The sequence below is a fragment of the Physeter macrocephalus genome, chromosome 20 (assembly GCF_002837175.3).
Source record: "Physeter macrocephalus isolate SW-GA chromosome 20, ASM283717v5, whole genome shotgun sequence".
Lineage (NCBI taxonomy): Eukaryota > Metazoa > Chordata > Mammalia > Artiodactyla > Physeteridae > Physeter > Physeter macrocephalus.
In genome coordinates, this window is record NC_041233.1 from 93,017,109 (window position 1) to 93,040,605 (window position 23,497).

At 41.8% G+C, this 23,497-nt stretch overlaps 1 protein-coding gene across 2 annotated transcripts in view; it reads right to left on the bottom strand.

The window, feature by feature from the left end:
* The window catches only part of UNC5D (unc-5 netrin receptor D), a 634,719-nt gene extending 611,536 nt beyond the window's left edge, over nucleotides 1-23,183 (bottom strand). For both annotated transcript variants that reach the window (XM_055081162.1, XM_024131459.3), the window contains exon 1: nucleotides 23,081-23,183. In XM_055081162.1, the coding sequence (XP_054937137.1) occupies nucleotides 23,081-23,183 (103 nt within the window). The remainder of the gene's footprint in view (nucleotides 1-23,080) is intronic.
* Nucleotides 23,184-23,497: the final 314 nt, after the last annotated feature.

Genomic DNA, 23,497 nt, shown 5'->3' on the forward strand with positions numbered 1-23,497 from the left:
AAAAAAAACAACCTCCTTTCCAAACCTACCAGCACATGAACTTCTAAATGATACTTCTAAATATTCCTCTAGAAAACAACATAACACTTAAGATTTTTCCTCATCAGTTAAGACAATGTCTGAAAACCATTTTTCCCTCCATGGTGAGAGCAACAGTCCAGATTCTGAACCAGTAATGAGCCTCCATTAGACACACACACACACGCACGCACGCATCATTGTTAAGCCAGGTTGTAGCTCCCTTAAAAGGAAGAGTGTGAAGATGAGTGGCGGCTCCTCCACTGAGGAACAGCTCTGGCTGGCTCTAGCATAATAAACTGCTGTTTACCTTTTGGATTCTATTTATGCCACACGCACATTGTTCATCATTATTAAATGATCCTTTTTTATCTTTCTGTGACAGTTACATATTTTAATAGGTGACAGTTTGCCTTTATAAGCAGCAAAACACTGGTCTATTAGTATTCTTGTGTGGCATAAAATAGAGTTCATTTTTTATTGAAATAACTGGAGGAAAGAAACATCAATTGTGCAGAGTTCTGAAGAGCTCAATGGGTAGAGAAGGTCCTGGCCGTAAATTAAGGTAGGTTTGCTTTATTTATGAGTCTTAGGTATTCCTTCACAGTTGCTACTGTGCCTGAATTTTAAGTGGCACATTGATGGGCAAATCTATCTGAGGCAGCATCATGAACTCTCACATAGTTTCACAATTAATCGCTTCTCTGCAGTAAAGCCAAGGAAGAGTGGGACTCTACCACTCAGAAGAGTCTCCCTGTCTCCAGACTACAACAGTGCAGGCTGACTTAAAAAAAAGAAAAAGCATCATCACCATACCCCTGAGTCACTGAAACGGCAAAGTATATTCTTTACTGGCTTTAAACCCCAGCAAACGCCCAACCCAACTCATCCTGGAAACAGCCAGCAGTGTCCTGCGTGTCTTCTTAGAACAAGAGTCTGGGGCAATTCCTCAGCCTGCCGGTTAATGCTGTAACCCTCGGGGTCTCCCAACAGAAGGCACCATCTCTGGCAAATGGCATTTGAGAATCACAACTGCCACGAACACCATATGCCATTGTTCATGTTTGTATTTAACAATAAACATAAATAAGTAGAATCCTGCCTGCAGATAACACTTTGTTTATCTGTCTCCCGACTACAGCAGTGCAGGCTGACTTAAAAAAAGAAAAAGCATCATCACCATACCCCTGAGTCACTGAAACGGCAAAGTATATTCTTTACTGGCTTTAAACCCCAGCAAACGCCCAACCCAACTCATCCTGGAAACAGCCAGCAGTGTCCTGCGTGTCTTCTTAGAACAAGAGTCTGGGGCAATTCCTCAGCCTGCCGGTTAATGCTGTAACCCTCGGGGTCTCCCAACAGAAGACACCATCTCTGGCAAATGGCATTTGAGAATCACAACTGCCACGAACGCCATATGCCATTGTTCATGTTTGTATTTAACAATAAACATAAATAAGTAGAATCCTGCCTGCAGATAACACTTTGTTTATCTGTGCTTTGGGGAGGCAAAGAGGCCCATCTAGCACAGAATGCCATCATCCAGGACTGCCAATGAAGCCTGAGTTAGTAGATCATTTCTATGGCTGCTCATGGTAAGCACCTCATTGGATAAAATATGGCCCTTTTGAATGCTGGACCTCTCCAGAGGGGTCTGCTGTGCGCAGGTGTGGTGCAGGGCTAAGACGATGGGCCTGGCTGGTAGCTTGGTTGTTTCTTACCTGACAGGTGGACTGTTCTCTCTGCATCTTCGAGGTGACATAACTATACCTGTCACTCCGAAGGCAAAACTCACTCAGGAATAACACAGCCAAGTTCTTGTTGGTTATGAGTTCATCCTCAGGGGTCACAGATTTGGCAAATCAATGTCAGAGAAGGAAGCCATCGTTTGCTCAAATAAAATATTGAGGCATATCTTAGCATGCACTTGGGGGAAAATGATAAGGATTGTTTCTTCTCCAGTAAGTTAGAAAAGAATAAAATCCCAGCAACAGAGAAAGCCGTATCACTTTCCAAACATGCATCCTTCTCTGCCTTCTCCCCCTCCTTACCTTGGCCACCTTTTAAACCAGGGTCCATACATACAGGCCCGGAGGATATGTCTTATACATGTTTTCATTATAGCACTTAAAAGAAAAAAAAAAAAAAAAGATCAGTCAGCTTTTTGCACTCTTCTCTCTCGCTGAAGTTGCTTCTGCCCTTTGGAAATATGAAAGCCCTTGAGTGATTCTATATTTTCAAAGGGTAAAAGTACTAAAGAGCACTTCTCTATTTCAGAGAGGAGAAAAAAAAGTAAATCGGTCTGCCTAAAGTGTTCACTTGGAAAAGGTAAAAATGAACTACCCATGTGACGGGGAGTAGTTACAGCACCTGGAGTTACATATATAGCACCCTGGAGTCCGGGGCTGGAAAACAAAACACGAGGCATCGGCCGCCGCTCAAATCTTCACGGTATCTGTTTCCAAAGGAACCAACTCTTTTCCAAACTATGATGAGGATGATGAACATCTAGCCTGCGTTAATTTCCACCCTGGACAATAAACCAAGGTCCACTCCCGACCCCTCCCATCCTGCCCGCCAGCCAGCCGCCACCAAACACCAGCTCTCCCTTCCCTGGTGACCGATCCTTGGTGTGAGCCTTCTCCTTCCTTTCAGAAGTCTTGCCTTTAATGCAAGGCTGCTCCTTCTGTCTGCCCTCCCCACCCTACTATTAGAAACTACTTTATAGAAAGGATTGGATTTCAGAACTTAACACCTCAGAACAAGCCAAGAGAACCCTCTTCCAAGGACATTTGTATGTTTCCTTTCTCCATGGAATACAAGGTTTTATCTTCTGTTAGATGCCTAGCCAGCCACGGGGAAGGGCATTTCTTAGTGGGAGGGGTCTTGCCCTGATTCGTGCTGCCTTGATTGAGTGCCCTCTGTCTCCCAAACCTTCCTACTCAAAATGCATCACTCAGCTAGCCTGGTTATCGCTTCCTCTGGGTAAACTCCCCCTTCCAAGATATGGGGGCTCTTGGCTGTGCTGCCAGAGCCGCCTGTGATGTTTCACTCCCTGCATTTCCCACAATGCCTTGTAGAGTTTATTCCGGCATCTCCCTCACTCGACTGTAAGGTCCCTGCTGGCAATCACAAAAGCTTTTATTTCTAGATCCCAGTTTCCTGCACAGTGACTCAACACGGGAGTGGTAGTAATAAATATAGATAAAATATTACATATCAGAATTATAATAAGTACTTTGCATACATGGATTTACCCCTATTTATTCACAATACCCCTAGATAATAGGTACTATTACTGATCCCCATTTTACAGATGAGGAGACGGCACACAGAAAGGTTAAGCAGTTTTCTTATGGTCACACAGCTGATTAGTGCTACAAACTGAATTCGAACTCAGACAGTCTGATTCTAGAGACTGTGCTTTACCACTATATTCTTCATTGCCTCTTTCAAAAATAATATGTGTACACCTTAAATATACTCAGTGTTTTCTGGAAGAAGTTTTTTTAAATATTCAGATGCATCACTTAGAATCTGTAATGACCCAAGAAAAGCTAGTTAATGCCTTCCAACTTCATTTCCTTCTCTATAACCTCAACTTGTTCCCTTTGAGGACTAAATTTAAAAGGTCCTATAATCCGGCTAGCACGATACATGGCTGTGCTAAACACATGTTAGTTCCCTTGCCCAAGTACCCACCAATGGGGTTACCCACTAATTAGTACCCACTAATTCTATTAGTGAATCTCAGCAATGAAAGCCCCGTTAGAAAGGCAGGTTACTAAGTTTACCTGAGGTGATCATTTGGCCTATAATTACTATTGCCAACTACTATTAGTTTGTACATCAATGCACGCACACTCTTTGCCCAAGGCAAGGTCAGTCATACATAATACCATATCCACGGCAGGGGGCTTACTGCTGCACTACTGCAATTTTCCTTTCGATGTACAGGAAGCAACAGATAGGCCCTGAGGACAGCAAGGACCATAAGAGCCAGGGTCCAGTCCCCACCAGTATAAGACCAGCAGAGTGGGTCTGTAATCCAGCCAGGCCCCGGAGAGCCAGACGCTGTCATTTCCAGGCTCACCGTTTAAACTATCAAAGGTGAAAGCAAGACTGATATTCAAGGACATATACACATTAGGAAAAAACGTAATCTCTAAACTGCTGATACCAGACAGCAGCCAAAGACAGAACCAGGAAGATGGATTTCAACACACATTTGCTTAGGAAACCCCTAACATATGTGGTGACGAAGAAGCGGCTGGGAAAGCTACTTTGTTGTTGTTGTTTATGGAAGTACAGCTGATTTACAATATCATGTTAGTTTCAGGTGTACAGCACAGTGATTCCGGAAAATTACTCTGGAAAACCAACCGTAGCTGGCTCTAAAAGAAGTATTATATCCAAAGAATCCTGGATATTCATGTACATCTTCTTTGTTATCAAGTTGGAGGGCATCATTTTTTTATTTTAAAATTTATTTTAATACATTATAGGGACAAAAATCTACTTTAGGGGATACAAATAGTATTTCTTATACTACTCATGTAATACTTTTCCATTGAAGTACAGTTGACTTACAATATTGTGTTAAAGTTTTAGGTGTACAGCAAAGTGATTCAGATACATATATTTTTTCAGATTATTTTCCATTATAGGTTATTACAAAATAATGAATATAGTTCCCTGTGCTCTACAGTGAGTCCCTGTTGCTTATCTATTTTATGTAGAGTAGTTTGTATCTGTTCATCCCATACTCCTAATGTATCCCTCCCTCCCTCTCTCCACTGGTAATCATAAATTTGTTTTGCATGTCTGTGACTCTGTTTCTGTTTTGTATACAGATTCATTTGTATTACTTTTTAGATTCCACATAAGTGATATCATATGATATTTGTCTTTCTCTGTCTGACTTACTTCACTTAGTATAATCATTTCTAGGTCCATCCATGTTGCTGCAAATGGCATATTTCATTCTTTTTTATGGCTGAGTAATATTCCTGTGTGTGTGTGTGTGTGTGTGTGTGTGTGTGTGTGTGTAGTGTGTGTATATACACACACTACACACACATACCCCCCACATCTTAAAAGTTAGAAGGTACACTCATATGATAGCAGGAAAGAATCCACACGCTAGAATGAAAACTGACCTGGGCCCAAATCGCTACTCTCCCACTTATTGGGAGTATGGACTTGGATATGTATATTTGACTTTTAATTTCCTTATTTCTAAAGCAGGTAATAATGCCTACTTTAGAGGATTGTTGTAGAAATTAAAGCACATGTATGTTAAGCCTCTAGCATGATGGATGGCACACAGCAAACATTACCATTATCATATATAATTATCAAGCCAGAGCTCAGCCAATACACAAATACCCATTGTAGTTGGTAACGATTCATCCATTTTCATCTATTCATGTATTCCCTGAATTACTAAAATGGGTCAAACAACAAATATTCAAAGATTCAGAAAACTAGCAGCCCCTGTCATCAAGGTATTTTATGAGGAAACACAAACAGACATTCAACTCACTACAAAAACAACTACCAGCTACAGAACTCTGATACCATTACATATATACACATCTAGGGGGAAACACTTTTGAAAGTTAGGAACTGTAGACGTTTTCACTTTGGAGGAAAGTACTTTGACTAGGAGATAGGGTAGGGGTGGAGGGATGGATGAACTGAGAACATGTTAAGTCATAGCGTGCCATAAAACACAGTCTTCTGATTTTCATTTTCTACATCTTAATTATATCAGATGCATTGTATTCACAAATTAGAGCAAGAAGAAGGTGGAAGGGGACCTGGCAATGACTAATTGCTCTACTCTTAATTAATTTTGCCTAGGAAAATTCCATACAATTGTTTGTTTCTATCCAACTCCAAGAAAAAAAAAGAAAGAAAGAAAACAATGGAGAATATAATTTGAGTATATGTAATGCTATAGTTGCTCTTGGCTCCCTAGAGACAAGGCTTTAGCACAACTGAGACAGCCTCCATACACATAAGAACAATAAATATTCTAAATAAATGTATCTCTATTTATTCAAGTCTACAATAGTCAGAAGAACACATATTGGCCAAGGTTTGATTCATTCTGAGGCGCAGATAAAACCAGTATGTGGTAACATACAGGGAATAGGAAAACCATCCTTCAAAGCTATCTTGGGAGAGTTAAAAACAAAAAAAACAACAAATTTAAAAACTTTGTTCTGAATGTCGAAGTAGTACTTCAATCACTGCCCTTCTCATACTGAGAGATAAAAAAATAATTGTGCCTCTTATTTAGTTGGCTCAGTTAACACAAAGCTCTACTATGTAACTCTTCTAAAGAGCCTGCTACCCATGATCTTGGGCACTACAAAGGGTGTGTCCACTAGCTTTGGTCAGTGGTTGAAAAATAACAAATATGTGATAATTTCACATTTTCCAAAGCACTGAAGATATGTCACGGAGGTACTCAGAGTCTGCTACCAAGAAGTGAACATTCCGAAAAGACAGGAAGAGCAGACTTAAAGTATTTGGTTTAGTACTTGGGTAAATGGTTGTTCCTCCTTCCAAAAGATGAAGGATAGGAGGGGCAGCAGACATCTGCTGACAACCAGAGGCACCATAAGAGCTCCCCTGAGATGGAAGCACCTTTCTGGATGACCTGTTGGGGATTTCCGTTCTCTTTAAAACTTTCCCAGAAGATGGTTTTTTGGGGACCCCAGTCCGCCATCTTCTCAGTCTGCCGGCTTCCTGAATAAAGTCGCTACTCCTTGCCTCAGCAACAAAAAAGACCTTCCTGTATTTTCAAACTTCTTACAATGAGCATTTAATACTTTTATGTCAGAAAAAAAAACTTCCATCCAAAAAAGCTATTTGGAGTAGATGCAAATAAAGCTCCCCTGGGCTCGTTAGTTGTGTTAATCTAACCATGCAGCCCACATGTGAGTAAAAGAGTGGAGAAGAAAGCATCCGCTCCAAGAAGTTCCGCTGTCAGCCCTGCTGGCCCCCGACTTAGCTTCTGGACGTTCTCCTGCCCGGAAGCTCCCAGCAGTAGACAGTCAGGTGAAATAATCATTGAGAGTCCCCCATACTATTCCTCCTTTGGAACGCTCACTCCAAAACTGTGATCATTCCAGGATGTGCTTTCCAGGACCAGCCATCGGGCCAATGGGCTAGCTGTAGTTGGTGTCCTCTTCTCGTCATTTCTTTTTTCCTATAATTATCCCTGTTTTGGACCCTCAGTCCAAATACCTAGGGCCCTGAAGTTCTCTTCTGATTATACAAATTCCCAAGTGTACAGCCTCATGCAATCACAAACCTAGCATGCTTCCCCACCCCCCCCAGCAAAATCTCCCTGACAAGGAATCTTTGAAGATGTGTACCAAGTTCTTTAGCTAATTTGGGCTACTGTGATAACAGCTAATATTGTGGAAGTGGGTTATCCTTCCTATAGTTTTGATATTTTATTAGGTGGGGGAACATAATGATTTCATCCAGATTACACATCTAAATAGTGGAATGACAGGACTTATTTATAAGCTCACTTGAAGGTTTTGGTTTTTTGCCTGTTTGATTTTTACATATAGAACATCTTAAAAACCTAACTTAGAGCAGACATAGCCCTGTGCTAGGTGCTGAGGAGACACAGTAGAATAGAAAATTGTCTCTGACCTCAGGTGATGAAAATCAAGAGTGAAAGACATAAAAAAAGAATTAAAATATGGTCTGGTCTGACTGGTGCAGGAACAGAAGTGATGTCAAAGTATGGAAACAGCATTCAACAAGGAGAGATTTATCTCTAGGGTACGGAGACTCATAGACAGTGGTCCACAAGGACAGTTCTGTTGAACAAGGAGCAGGAACAAAGGCCCAGAGATGTGAGTCAGCAGAGCTGCTTAGGTGATGCTCAATATTTCGATGTGATGCGAACATCATTGTCCGTGCACGTCCGAACATCACTGTCTGACTCAACCAGCCAAGGCGTCATGGACCTGCCACATGTGTGTCTTCGCCTGTTTTCCAGTATCTTCACGTTAGTTCCTACTTCTGGACAGCATTTGATATTATCAGTTCTATGGGCAGAGAACTGAAGTGAAAGGTGTTCTGGAATAAGCTCAAGAAAAAGAGTCAGGGACCCACCAGGGTATATGACCTTGGGCATTGCATTTAAACTTGGCAAATCCCAGTGATCACAGGTGATGAGTGAGACTGGCTGGATAATTTCTAAGATCCTTTCAATTCCAAACCCCAGTTTAGGTCAATGATTTATCAAACAGCTATTCAGTAAAAGGCACCAGTTTCTGCTGAAAAGTATCAAAGATGAACAAAACATAAAGCCTGCTTTCAAAAACTGATATACAATGTGAAGCAAAAGAGAAGTAAACATACCTGAAACAATAGCATAAGGCAGGATATGAGAGGTATAAGAAATGTACAAAATGCACAAGACAAAGGAAATCGTGGGACAATTTTGAGGCACAGCATGGAGTCCAGGTGAGTAGAGGGTACATGAAAAAGCAGTAAAAAAATAAAACCAGAAAGGTTTGCTGGAACTATTGGAAGAACACTTAACACCAGACTAAAGAATCCCCATGCATCTATGAAACCTTCGCACATTACAAAGGTGGCACCGCAGATCATTAGAAAAAGGAGCGAGACCCCTAAATGGTTCTGTGACAATTGGTTATTCACATGAAAGAATGAAATTAAATCCCTAACTCAAACTCTACACAGAAAAAAAAAATCTATTCTAGGTCAATTAAAGGCATAAATACGAAAGACCAAAACTAAAATTTTAGAAGAAATATAGGAGAATATAGTTCATGAGATTTAGGAAAGATTTCCTAAGCACGACACAAAAGAGCATAAAACCATTGATAACACTGATTACATCAAAATTAAAACCTGAGTTCATGAGAACTTAACCTTAAAAATTAAAGTCATCAGAAAATACCATTAAGTTAAAAGAAAAACTGGTGGAAGAAATTCCAATCACACATTAACACATTAAAGCTTACTAAATATATATATATATATATACACATACACATATGTGTAACTAAAGCTCCCTATAATTCAATAAATTATTAATTTAATAATTAAATTATTATTTTCTATTAACAAATAGAAAAAATGAGCAAAAGAGTTGAGTAGGTGTTTTGTAGAAGAAATATAAATGGCAATGAAATAAATGAAACAATGTTTAACTTCATTAGTAATCAGGGATATGGAAATTAAGTCCATGTGGAGATAATCATATTATACCCACTAAATAAGCAGAAATCTCTAGGCCTGGAAATATCAAATGTTGGCTGATGTGAAGTGATGGGAACTCATACTGTTGAAAAATGCTTTGGCATTATCTGGAAAATTTAACATGTTCATGCTCTAGGTCTTAGTAATCTACTCTCAGATGTATGAGCAACACTTGAAAAGTGGGTGCCATTGACATGTACGTGAATGTTCCTAGTAGCACTTTTCATAAGAGAAAATAACAACCTGAAAACAAGCCAAATGTCACTGAGAGTAAAATAAATAAGTCCATTATGGTTTAGTCACAGCATCAAATATTGTACAGGAGGGAAGTGATTCAACAATACTACATCCAATAACATAGCTGAAACCTAATACTGGGTGAAAAAAACAATCGCTGAAGACTATAATATAATTTAAGTATATGTCAAAAAGAAGCAAAAGTAAACGCTGTTTAGGAGTACATACATATTTGTTTAAAATAGTTTTAAAGACCAGGAAATGATAAGCACAAAATTCAAGCAATATTACTTTTGAAGGAGAACCAGAGGGATGGGAGTTAAAGAGAGACATACAGATGAGTCGTGTTGATAATGGTTTATTAATATGGTGGTAAGTGCACAGATATCCATTTTAAATTGATTTTTTTAAACTAAACTCACATGCAACAACTGGTCACAAAATGTCTTGCATTTGATTTCACAGACAAATAGGGAACCGTTGGCAGTTGTGAACAGACATATTAGAAACATTTGCTTTATTTGGAATTCCTATGCCACATTTTCTAAAACAGCAAAGAGGCGCCAGCTGTCCCCACCCAACTCCTTAGTCAACAACAGTGGTGCTGACTGGGGCCCCGCCCTACACTGTAAGGAACTATACTGCCTTCATCCTTCCGACACCAAGATCAGTACAAAGTTATTAACCCACTCATAAATGTGATCACTTATCATTTACATCCTGGACCTAAGACATATTCGATGAGAATTAATAAGAATGTCCATATGTGGGCCCCTGTGCTTTTGTTCAGAAGGGAAACATATGGTGCAACCTCCAACCCTGCGTTCTTAAAACTCTTCTCTATGATTATATAATGTTTCTTATTTAATCACATCTCTTTCATGAATATCTAAGTTCTTCCATCCTAGCAGGAAAAGTCTAGCTCCTAAAGACTGAAATGTCGGGTGCCATTATCCAGTTTCACTCATCCAAGTCATTTGAGATCCAACATGGAAATATAACGCCTAATGTGGAGGGGTGTGCGAGGGAGAAACATGGGTGGTCACCTTTATCCCTTACACTTTGCTGTCTCTAAAGCTCAAAAAAAAAAAAAAAGATCAGTTTCTACATTTGCTCACAATCAATCCACCCATTACACCAGCGGCTCTCAGGCTTTGATTCCCAAACTAAGAATAACCTGAGGAACTTAAAAAAATACATATCAGTGGATCCTCTCCCCTGAGATTTGGGTTCAACTATTCTGAGATGGCTTAACTGTTCTGTTCTTGGCATCAGCTTCTCTTCAAAATTTAAATTACAAACACACTTATTTCTCTGAACGGGGGTTACATTAAACTTTTGGTGCTCATTTTTCAATCTACTATGTTTCGATAAAACTATTTAAATATTAAACATCAATTTTAAACTTAAAAAGCTGATGGCCACACATATTCAAAGCACCTGTCTGTGACCTTCTCACCTAACCCCGGGTGACAATATTAAAGATGTCAGCCTTTCTGTGAGTTTGAAAAAAAAAATAATGGCTTTCGGTGATGACCGGGAATTTGTAGCTTTAAGACCTAATCACCATTTCCAGCAGCAAGATCTTTCACTGATAACTGCTAAAAATAACCAAACCCTGAATATTTTGGCAACTAATCTCCAAGAATCTGAAGTTTTCGACACCCTCCACATCTAACACTTTCCCAGTAAGGTGGCTTCAAAGTGAATAATCATCATTACAGAGTCACCAGGGTTTATAAGCTTCAGCTCAACTACAGGGATTGCATTTTACAAGTTATCATGACCATCAGAAATGCAGAACTCAGCTTTAAAATAAAGAACAATAGAGAATGCATGAGAAGAAGCAACTGAGGCTTTTAAAATTATATCCTCACTCTCTCTGGATGCAAATTCATGGCCTTTTGAGGGTATCGTTGGCAAGCTGCTGCCAACATCAAAAGTTTTCTGCGAAGCGTAAGTCAATTGCTTGTGCATCTTTAAAATCTTCTCCACCTACTGGTCCTCTAAGTGGCCAACTACTGCATCCATTTGAATAAAACTGCCGCATCACAACAGACCTAGCATTCCAGCTGGAAAGTGTTACCTTCTCATCACACATGAAAATCCAGATTTAAACAGGGAAAAATGGAAATTGGAAGTAATTTACTTATCCAGATAAGAATGAAGAGTTGTGTGGCAAATACCATTCTAAAATTATTTCCTTGGGTGAAGCATAAGGTTTCCTATTCTAACTCACGGCACTAACATCCCATAGTATGAGAAGAGAAGTGACTATCTTCATCGTATGTACAGATTTTTTTTTTTTTTTTTTTTTGTGGTATGCGGGCCTCCCTCTGCTGTGGCTTCTCCCGTTGCGGAGCACAGGCTCCGGACGCGCAGGCCCAGCGGCCATGGCTCACGGGCCCAGCCGCTCCGCGGCATGTGGGATCTTCCCAGACCGGGGCGCGAACCCGGGTCCCCTGCATCGGCAGGCGGACGCGCAACCACTGCGCCACCAGGGAAGCCCTGTACAGATTTTTTAAAATAATTATATTTAGAAAGTATTTAGGGTCTGCTAGTAGATTCATACTGAACAAAATTGTTACCAAGGATGCAGAGGGTAAGTAATTGGAACAAAAGCTTGACTCACCGTAAATTCCATAAAAACACAAAATAAACCTATAATGTAGATACAGATAATGTAATGTGGATAATAATGTAATACAATATCCATCAGCTCTGCTACAATGAACCAACTTGAGCCCCTCAAATCATAGCCCCAACACTGTATGATTCAGAACAGTGCCAAAGATGAAAAATCTATCCTATTTCAAAGGTATTTAGAAAAATATAAACAATTTAAATAAATGGAAAGCATCCTCTAACGGAAGTGTAAAATGATCAATAGGCTTTAGTCTTCTGGTATCATTCTTTTGATTTCCTTGGTGCCTCTATCAGTTGCTTTTGTTATTATGGGCCTGAAAAGGAGAAGGGGCAAGAACAACCCTGAGAAAATGAAGATCTGGGTTCATGGGCAAACACTGACAGAAATGACCTCCTACAAGTCCAGCAAGCTATGCTGCTTCTCTAGACTTTGGTTGCCCATGTAGAGATCTGAGCTTCAGCCTAGAAATTTTAGGGCCCTTTCCAGCAATATAATGGTATGATTCTTCCTTACAAATGGGATAGAGAGGCACATAGAAACTCAGTGATCAAATTAGTGTTTTTCATATGTTAAATAAAAGGCCACTCAAATGCTTTTGATCTTCTGCTTTTAGACAATGATCCTCAAATGCTAAAGGAGCTTCTCTAGGTGGGAAAGAGACCAGCAATTTAAAACAACCTTGTACATATAGAGACTACTATATCAAAACCTCATGGGAACAGCAAACCCAAAAACTACGATACACACACAAAAAGAAAAAGCAACCCAAACACAACACTAGAGATGGTCATCAAATCACCAGAACAAGAGGAAGGGAAGACAATAGACAGGGTTCTTCCACAAAGCTAGAAAAAGCTTTATAGGCAGAGCTCAAAGACAATTATTGAAAATGAGGACCAACTGACTCCCTGATCTTTTAAATCTCTTAACGAAAGGTGGAAAAAAATCACTGACTTGAGACAAACTGGAAGGTTGAGTGCTGTATCTTGTGACCCTTGCTTAAACTAAAGGTGTTTTATTAAAATGATGTGAGAAGAGTTCAAATCTGGAAATTTACCATGAAATAGCATAGAGATGGTTTCTGCTAAAAAAGAAAAAGTCAATCTAGCAACCATGGGCCCACGCACCCAACTGGGCAACACTGGGCTGCCGTGGAGGATTCTAGCCCCCGCGGCCCTTTCCCACTCATCCCACTTCTGCTGCTGGAGCAGCATATGTATGCACTACTGTACAACCACTGATTTAAGAGAAACCCATACATAAAATTACACTTCTTTTATTGATGATGCATTCTTAAAAACGCTTAAGCCAAGGCTCACCAGCATCATTCCTGAAGTCCTACAAACTTGTCCTGAAAATTCTACTTTCAGAGTATTTGTTATCGAAGGTTTTGATGCCTATGTAAAATGCCAAGAAATGCTTCCTGAAATAAGAAAAATACCATGAATAAAGGGTACTGAAAACAATACACAGCATCATAAAATGTTAGAGCAGGAAGGAGCTTTCACGATAATTACCTTACTTCTTCTCATTTTAGAAATAAAAAGAACCAGAAAAAAAGTGACATGTTGGAGGACATGTAGCCTTGAACTTTGCAACCCACCACACTGCTGGAACAGGAAGGCAGTTTTGACTTGAGGAGGAGACAGGGAGCAAGAGGAGACTGAGAGTTGGGGGTTAGATGGGAGAGACCAGGGAGAAAGAGAGAAACGGGAGCTCTCACATTAAGAAGCGAACTTTCAAGTCAAAACTGTCCCCCCATCTCAAGTTTAAGTGTTATTAATGGCATTTAAATTAACAGCATAGAAGTTTAATGATGTAAGTTTGCAATAATGATGATATATGACATTCTACTAATACATAATACATACACACAGATATCCATGCATTAAGCACTTATCCCCTTGACAATTATTAATAACTGGCTGCACAAGTAATGGTGTTGTCTGCTGCAGGATATGATACGGGAGAGCTGTCTTTTCACATTGCTATCTGAGACGGATGTACATTTCAAGCTGTCTGCTAAACTTGAGAAAACAGCCAATGGGTTTTAGTTTTCATTTTTGTATTTGGGGTGGGTGGGTTTGTTTTGGTTTGCTCCAAGGTGAAAAAAAATGACAAACATTTTAAAAACCTTTCTTTCTTTAAAACAAACCCCCAAACACTTACATCCCACCCACACACCTCACACTGACAAAACCTGTGAACCTCCTGACTGCTTTTTTTTTTTTTTTTTTTTTTTTTTTAAAGGGAGACAACTTTGGAAATTTCCTGATGCAAGCTGCTGGCAAATCACTGTAGCTGCTGGTCCCGAGGCTGAGAGAGATACAAGGGTCACCTATTCGGATGAAGGACAGTAACAATTTCCTCAGCTCCTTTCAAAAGGCCTACAACACACATATTTCTCTGGCAAAGAACTTTATTTTGAGGTCTGTATTTTTTTCTATTTCTTTCTAAAAATAGGTTAGATAATTCTTAAAGACACGTTGATGAAAATTATTAGTGCAAGTCCAAATGCACTGTGCCACCACACACCTTCCAAATACCAATTAAAATACTTTAACCTTGTTCCGCAACTATATACAGAAAGAAAAAATAAAGCACAAAGTTAATAATAAAGACAAGGTATTTAGAAAGCGATGCAGATTATGAAGCCAGTACTATATTTCTAAAGAGTGTTTGGTGTCGGTAACGACAACTTTAAAATAAAACTGCAGAACTAATTGTGATTTTTACTTAATGAACTAAATTTTAAATCCTTTGTTGTTTTCAAGAAAACATGGGACTCCCCTGGTGGCACAGTGGTTAGGAATCCTCCTGCCAATGCAGGGGACACGGGTTCGAGCCCTGGTCCGGGAAGATCCCACATGCCGCGGAGCAACTAAGCCCGTGAGCCACAACTACTGAGCCTGCGCTCTAGAGCCTGCGAGCCACAACTACTGAGCCCACGTGCTGCAACTACTGAAGCCCGTGCGCCTAGAGCCCATGCTCCACAACAAGAGAAGCCACCACAATGAGAAGCCCGCGCACCGCAATGAAGAGTAGCCCCCGCTCGCTAAAACTAGAGAAAGCCCGCGCAGTAACAAAGACCCAATGCAGCCAAAAATAAAATAAATTTAATAAATTAAAAAAAAAAAATACTATTGCTCAGCAAGTTCCTCAGAACTTTTTCCATACCCCTTAGGCCATACCGCAGTATACTATTTTTCATATATTCACAATTTTACTTGCCTCAAACCACTGCTGCCACATTTCCTACCATCCCCTCTTCCAGATGACACCACTTCTGTTCATAACCATGAGAAACCTAACACCACATAAACCCAGAAGCCAACACGGTATCACTGAAATTTTTTACTCATTTCTTTCTCTGTCACACGTGTTCATGTATCCATGCCCTGTCTCAAATATAATGTGAGCAGAATGTTGTATGGTCCAACTTAAGTGCAACCAACCTATTTGGTAATAAAATAGAATGACCTCATAGTCAAAAAGGCCCAGAAACCATTCGGACACTCAGCTGCTGGTCCTAGTACTAGTTATGGCTCTCTGTCTAGCTTTGGTTGAAAAAACCTCTAAACCTTAATTTCATCCTCTGTTCAACATCAGGGTGAATGTAAAAATCCAAAACAATACAAACTGTGAATGCACCTGAAAAATGTTGAATTCCATGCAAATGAATTATTATGCAAAAGAGCCATCCGTGATAGTGTCACATCTTACACTTAATCATCTTTGTAGAATAATCTATCTAGGGACGTAGGCTTTTCAATCCGTTGGGGGGCGGGAATGTAAAACCCTCTTACAGTTATTTAATTTTTGTCTGGCAACTAATTTTCCTGAATGTTTTAGCACCATATTGAGTAAATTTTAGAAATGTTATCCTCAATATTATTTATACCTTAACGCAATAAGCTTAGAGTAAAAATGATTGTTTAGCATGTGCTATGGGACCAGCACTGCCAGGTGCTGGGTAAGTAACAGTAAGCATGATGGGCATTGCCAAGTAGACAGAAGTGTCCAGCAGCAAGGAAGGACCCAAAACCTAGTCCCACACCATGTTGTGACAACAAGGATCCAGCTCCTTGGCGAGCAACCCTATCCCATGTGAACATTCCTCTGCTTTTGTTTCTAACCAACTGTTTTTGTTCTACCTCTTTCTTAAGTGTAGCCTCGCTCTCTCAATATCCTGAACTCGAGATCGTTTTTAAGTGCAGCGCCAGTCAAGAGATACAGTAAGATAAAAGGGGGTAGAATCTTAGCAAAAATCTGACTTTGGGCAAACTGTTCAACTTCTGGGGGACTCAGTTTCCTCTTTCTTACAGAAATGAAGTAGATGGCAGACATAAGTCCTCAATTACTTCAAAATAAAATCCAAGCCTTTGAAAATACTGCATCCATCTTTACAAATGCTGGAAGCAAGAAGCTATATTACATCAGAATGGTACTCCCAGAATGTCTGTTTTATGAGTAGCTCTAGGTTTTTGTGTGTTAAAACTGACATTTGTCTTTACCTATTCTTCTACTGGCATGTTTACAATATTCTTACACATGATTCCACTTCGTACTGGCTTCCAAGTGAAAATCAATATTGAAAATCAAAAACAAACCCCCCAAACCTGAATTATTGTCATCCATGACCCTGCTACTCAAAGTGTGGTCAGATGGTGTCATCTAGAAGTTTGTTAGAAATGCAGGCTCTCAGGCCCCTCCCCAGATTTACCAAATCAGAACGTGCATTTTAACAAGATCTACAGTGATTCAAATGCACATTAACATTTGAAAAGCCCTGATTTGTGTGTTTCAAATATTACCAGCTTAGCTTTCATAACCCAAGATCATTGGGTTTCCCTTCCTCTTCCAGTAGGTTTTATTAAATTAAATTCAAATAAAGACACTAACTACTAAATAAGTACTGTGACGAGGCAGAAACCACCAATCACCTGCAAACAACTCTAAAAAGCATGCCACAAATTTCTTTAGAGGCAAATCTTCTAGTCCAATATTTAGTAAATACATTTGCTTTTATAGTAAGTGAGTAAAATCTATGAATGATATTAAACATAGTTATTCCAGTGTTGGTTGGACCCTTGAAGTAGTCAGGATGACTTCTTCGCTTTAGTCTCTAGTACCTCCTGCTTCCTTTGCATGTCTGCCAATAACGTACCTTCTGGGATGTCTGCAATGTCATTTTCCCTTGGACTTACCTGACGGAGAAATTACACCATTCAATCAGCAAAACAATGCATCTTGTGAAGTCCATTCTGAGTCAAGTTCCACCGTGTTGTGGTGAAATTATCCCATATCATTCCTCCCATCCTTACAAGGCCAGGTTCAAGTGGAAACATACACTTAAGTGCCAAGGTCTCTCTTTCTGGGGAGGAAGGCTCTTTTGCATTTTATGAACCAGAAATTTAGGGGCAGAAAGTCAGTATCTGCATTAAGTGAGGCTGTCACTGACTTCACTTGGAAGACAGCTTTTGGCTTCCAGCTTCCTTAATTAGGAAGGAAACTGTCAGAAGAAACTGATCATAGAGGAAAAATACAGGCCTCCCTGTACTCTTGTCCTCTTGGAAACAATATTAGGAAATATTTTACATCCTGTTGTGGTCCGACGTAAGCCAACAAGAGTACTACGTGTTTTGGTTTCTACTTTAGCCCCATCAACACAACCCGAATACTTCTGCTCCTAATTTCTTAGTCCAGTGAAGTCCAGAGGGGGCAGGGGTGTTGAGAAAAACATATGCGGTCCACACTGTCCTGCACACAAACTCGCTTTCCAAAGAAATCCTCCAAAAGCACAAGAGAGCGTGCAGTGGATTTCTCACGCGGTCCAAACTGAAATACATTAACATCCACCTAATTCTGAAAACTATCTACGCACAGCATGTGTACGCTCACAGTAAGAGCATACAACGCAATGTGGTACAAACAATTAAAAGTTCTTTTCAAAGTGGAAATGCAAAATAGAACGAATATCTATTTTCTGGAAATGAATCTAGCCATCTGCCTTGCAAGAGCTGCAGGAGGAGTACCCAAAACAGCAGAAACAGCAGCCTCTGGTGTTAACAATCTATTCTTAAATCTCATGCTTCACATTTCCCCGGCAAACAAGGCTAAAAATACAAGACAGGCAACAAATAGTCTCTTGGGATCTGCCATTCCATGGATGGCGTATTCAGAGTAATATTTTGTGTTGAAATTCAAAACGGGGGGAGGGGGAAGAAAGCAAGCTATCATATTAGAAGCTGGCACTCAGAATTTTAAGTGTGAATCTGATCCCAAAGTATATTAAGCTGAATGGTGAGAGGGTGGCTGTTTGCGTACAACATAAATCTCTGAGACGTATCTGAATACACTTATAGATTTATTTAAGCTCCTCTAAATTCTTCTCCAAGTCTCATAGTTATAGAGATATAATTTTAGTACTTATGTCACCAAAATATCAGACTCATTTTGTTTTCGGCACAGTTTAGAAAAGCGTCTTCATTGTGGGCTCTGGAGTCTGACTGCATAGGTTCGAATCCAGGCGCCACCACATACTAACTCCGCGGCCTTGAGCGAGGTCTTTACCTTCTCTGTGCAGCTCTTCTGCCATCTTCAAAAGGAGGATAATAAGAGTACTCACCTCAAAGAGTTATTTTAAGTTATGTTAAGTTACTTTAAGGATTATGTAAGTTAATGTGTGTAAAACTCTTTAGAGTAATGAATGGCACCTGCTAAAGACAGTCATTACTGTTATTATCTAATATTCAAGCAAGACGGCAAAAATGCCTTCTCTTAAGGAACAGGCATAATACCAAGAGTGGCAGCAACACGATGACAGGTCTCATGCCAGCGGGGGCCATAAAGCAAATGACTGAGCGAGCAAGTAAGCGTCTTTCCCTAGAGTACGCAGCCAAGAATGACAGAGGTAAGTCCCCCTTGGTTACTCGGTCCTGCTGTTAGTTCACGAAGGCGGCAGAATAAGGAGGACAGATGACAATGACACAGCTGGTCAAGTAGCACTGCCCAGTGCATGGGACAATCAGAATTAATGCCAAAGGTATAATCAAGGAGGGGGACACATCCGGGCTCTTTGTGAACATCTGTGCCTGCCGGTTAAGAGGACATCCTGCATCACCACCACCACCTTCCTTAAGAGAAGGGTATGGAATAAATCTTTCTTCATACACTTGGTCTTTGGGATTAGACTGTAACACCTATGGTCTGGGTCCCCAGCCTCCATATTTTAAAAAGAAAGAAAGACCCGAGGGAGTGATATCAAATATTCATTGTCTCCCGAACAACCAATCTCTTGTTAAACCTTGAAAGTTGGCAATATTTCAAGTTGGGTCCTCATTTGGTAGAAGGAGGATGATAAAACGTTTACAAGTCATTGAGGCAACAGACAGAAAAGTGCTTCTTCCCTAACTACTAAGAGAGCAGGGTCTAGAACTACAAGACCCACTCAGTCGTAGAGTTTTGATGGAACTCACAGAGGATTCCTGGGGTTCCATAGGTTTCCCCAACCTATGGGGTACCACTTAAAGAACCAGAGACCCACAGATGCGTCATTCAAAGAGTGAGGAAGAATGGAAGGCTGACATTACTATTTTTCCTAGTAAGATTATGAAAAAGGGTGACAGATGCTGCCACTATAGGGTCAGGTAAGAACAATGAATCTCTTCTTATCAGCTGAGATACTTAAGAGATTTCTTGAGCAGAACCCTTTGTCGGGCAGGAAAAAAACGATACCACTGGACTGCTCAAACGAAGAGCACAACCCAAGAGTCACAGAAAGAAAAACCCACCAAGAAATTGCAAGAAAAGGCTCTTTTCTCATAGCCCTTTGGAGGGGAAGATTTTGGAGGAAAAAGAAACAGAATGTGGGGTGGCGGAGGCAGTAATTATGTTCATTAAGGAGAAAGTGAACATAGATATAAAACTGCAGGAATGAGGTAGGTAAATGGATTTCAGTATGCATCAACCATGCGACCCTATTGTGCCTATAAAACAGATGTGTATTTCTCTTGCCCTTAATGCATCACTATGGTTACCATAAGGAAGATTTCATTGTCCACGAAAATCTTTAAAAGAAGGAATTGTGTGAAAGCTCAGCCCAGCTAAGATCATCTTCCTCCCTGCCTTCAGACTGGGATATCCATGTACAGTATCTAATAGAGGAATCACAACCAGATCAACAGCAGTGCTCCTTTTTTTCAAAGAACAAAAACAAATCAGTGTGACAACATGATGTGGATTCAATTAGCACTTGGCAGGTCATGAATAACTTTTAAACCTCCTTCTTTTAACTTGGAAAGTGTTAAAATATACGGTAATCATGGTACCCAAGTGCCTTCCTTACAGTAAGTATGCTATCCATCAAGAACATAAATCTCAAGAATTAAGTCTAGCTTACAAAGGAGGGAACCAGAACATGGCTCCTTGGGCCACTACTAGTTTCTGCAGGCAGTCCCTTGCCCCATGTATTTTCCTCGTTGAGGATATTCAAGGCCAATCATCTGAAATCTCGTTGCAATTTTCAGAGGGTTTTACATTAGGTATGGAGGGAAAGAAAAGGGGAAAACAAGGGTTGGCACAATCATCTTGGAAACAAATAAATGATAACTAATTGTAAAGAAATGGCTACTGAATTGTTCAATCTTCTTATATAATCAAAGCAAATGGCATACTCCTGTCTATCCTGTTGTTTCGGTAAGGCGGAGCACCTTGGTTCAAACCAACATGAAAAGGCTTGTAGAACAAAAAAACTATTTACTTGGATAAGTAAGAACACTGTACGGCCAACCCCACAGAATGCGATGAAACTACTCAGCAAACATGTCCTCTGGGTGCATCTCATCTTGCTTTTAATGAGGGGGCACCTTCCTGGGCTGGGAGAACTTAAATAACTTTGAAACACACCCTTTGTTCTGAAAACCCTAATTATACCCACCTGTCCCAAGCCAGGTTCTGTGGCTTCACAGATTTTATAGCCTGTTTACTGATCATTTCTTGGGGAATCTCTGACAGGTGCTAAAGGTAATAGGCTTCCTGCCCCAGAAAGTAAAATACTACAAGGGAAATATTAGTGAGATGTACTGCTCCACTCCATGTGTCTTGAACATTACTGTGATCTGTGCAAGACATTTGTTGTAAATAAGCCTGCAGAGCGTACAGTGTGTTTTCCAGGAGTCCTTTGAAGAACAGCTTGCAGACAGGAGGTGCTAGCCTTAGTTTCACAGCCAGCAAAACTCCATCCAAGAGGCTTTTGGCAGGTCCGCACCTCTTGTTTCAAGCTGGCTTCAAGACAGCCCCACCAACCAAATTCCAAGGGTCAGTATGTGGAGTCGGTCACTCTTAGGTATTCAGCATAGAACAGCAAGTGGAAACTCAAGACATTTAAATCAACACTAAGAAAAGGCCCGCTTTTCCCCCTAATAGTGTATTAAAAACAACTCAGAGCTGACTTTGCAAGGAGGCATTCTCTGTAGTAAATTAAATGGCTGAAGCTTGTGCTTCTCCCAACGAGGAAAAGAACTCTGCTTCACCATCACCCAGTGTGTGCAATCACTTGAGGCTCATTTTTAAACCTTTCCTGCTTTTTAAAAAGCCTGCTCCATTTAAACAAAAAAAAAAAAAAACTTTGCAGGAAATGAAATGCAAATAGTCACTGAACAGGATCATAAAAGGGAAAAACCTCTATCCACTTTTTCTTTTTTTCATTCTTCATTCCAGGCAGCACGACTGCTTTTAACACACCGTTAGCTTTTATAAAAATGAGATGACACTGGTTTTTCTGTGATCGTCCTCAACCCTTTCCACCCCTTTCCGGTCTCCCGGCTACTCACAATACGTTCAAGGTAGAGGTGAGGTGGGCAGATCAGTTTCACCCCTCGCCAGTCAAGCGTTAGGTAAATCATTTAAGGCAATTACAAATTCTAAGCCTAATGGATGACACCTAAGAATAAAGAAAGAGCGGGAAGGAAAAGCTTCCGGACGATATCAAGGGTAAAGCCACAGTCCTCAAGCTACGTGTAAAACTGCCTCTGATCATCTTCAAAGCAAGTCCGCGGTTTTAAGTTGATACTCCCAGTCCTCGCTCAAGGTGGAGCTGAAACCAGGTGCAGAGTATCACTCTGCCGGAGTCCAGAGGATCCAGGAAAAATGGGGTCTACGTTTCTAAGTCGGAAAGAAGCAGCGGCTTCCCAGCCGCTCAGGGGGCCCCGCGTTCACGAGCTCCCGGGCTGAAGCCGGCACCGGGCAGGGAGAGGAGGCGCCGGTGAGCGGCCTCGGGCCAACTGCTAACCCGGCTGGGCACTGCCGGCACAGTTAAACGCGGACGGTGCACGCCGCTCTCCCGAGCTCCCGCACACCGCGGCCTCCTCGAAAGAAAGCCCACTGCTGCCCAGGACCTCGGGCTGCTGTCGCCCGAGAGGTGTCGAGCTTCGCGCACTTCAGCCTGGGTGCTGCTCCCCCAGAGAAAAGGCGCCCTCTCCATTCAAGCGCACCCTACAGAGACTCTCATCACCCGGCGCCCCTCCCCAGGAACTCTCGGACACCCCTACGGGCGCCCACCCGTGAACGATCTCGCCACGGAAGGAAGTGAAGAGGACTGGGGGGAGCGAGATTGGAGTGAAGAGGTGGGGACTCCAGTCTGCAGCAATTGGGGAGGGCTCGGAAAATGCAGCAAGCGACGAGAGGAAAAGAAGGGTAGGGGCCCCGGTCCCAGCAACCTGTAGGACTGCGGCTGATTGCGAACTTGGGGTGGGAGACAGTGGTCCCCTCAGAGGTCCTCCGCCCGAGTCCCACCCCGCTGCGCTCAGCGCGCGGAGAGGTGCAGGGCGCAACTTGGGAAGCCAACGCCATAGGTGCGGGTCCCGCTCGGTCGCCTTGCCCCCGGCTCCGCCGCCCGCTCGACCCCGCGCTTACCTCGGGCAGCCGCAGCCCCCGCCGCCCAGAAGCAGAGCCCCAGCCAAGGGAGCCACCGGCGCGCCCCTCCAGCGCCTCCTCTTGCGGCGGCCGCTCTCCCCATGCTGCTTGCCCCGCTCGGGAGCACGGATCCTCTTCCGCGCCCCGGGAGCCCGGGAGAGGCACGGCGAGCCAGGGGCCGAAGCAAGTGGGTCCCGGGGGGTCTTCGGCGAGTGACTGCTCCACGGCCGCTCCCTACAGCAGCAGGGCAGGGCGCTCCGGGCCGCCGCGCGCTGGGCACCCAGAGGATGAGCGCGTCCCCATAGCCTCCCACGGCGGGGCAACCGCTGCCGCCACGGTCACTGCCCGAGTCGCCCGCCGTCCCTGCCGCACCGCTCGCTCGCGGCGCCCCAGCCGCCGCCGGGTTCCGGACTAGGG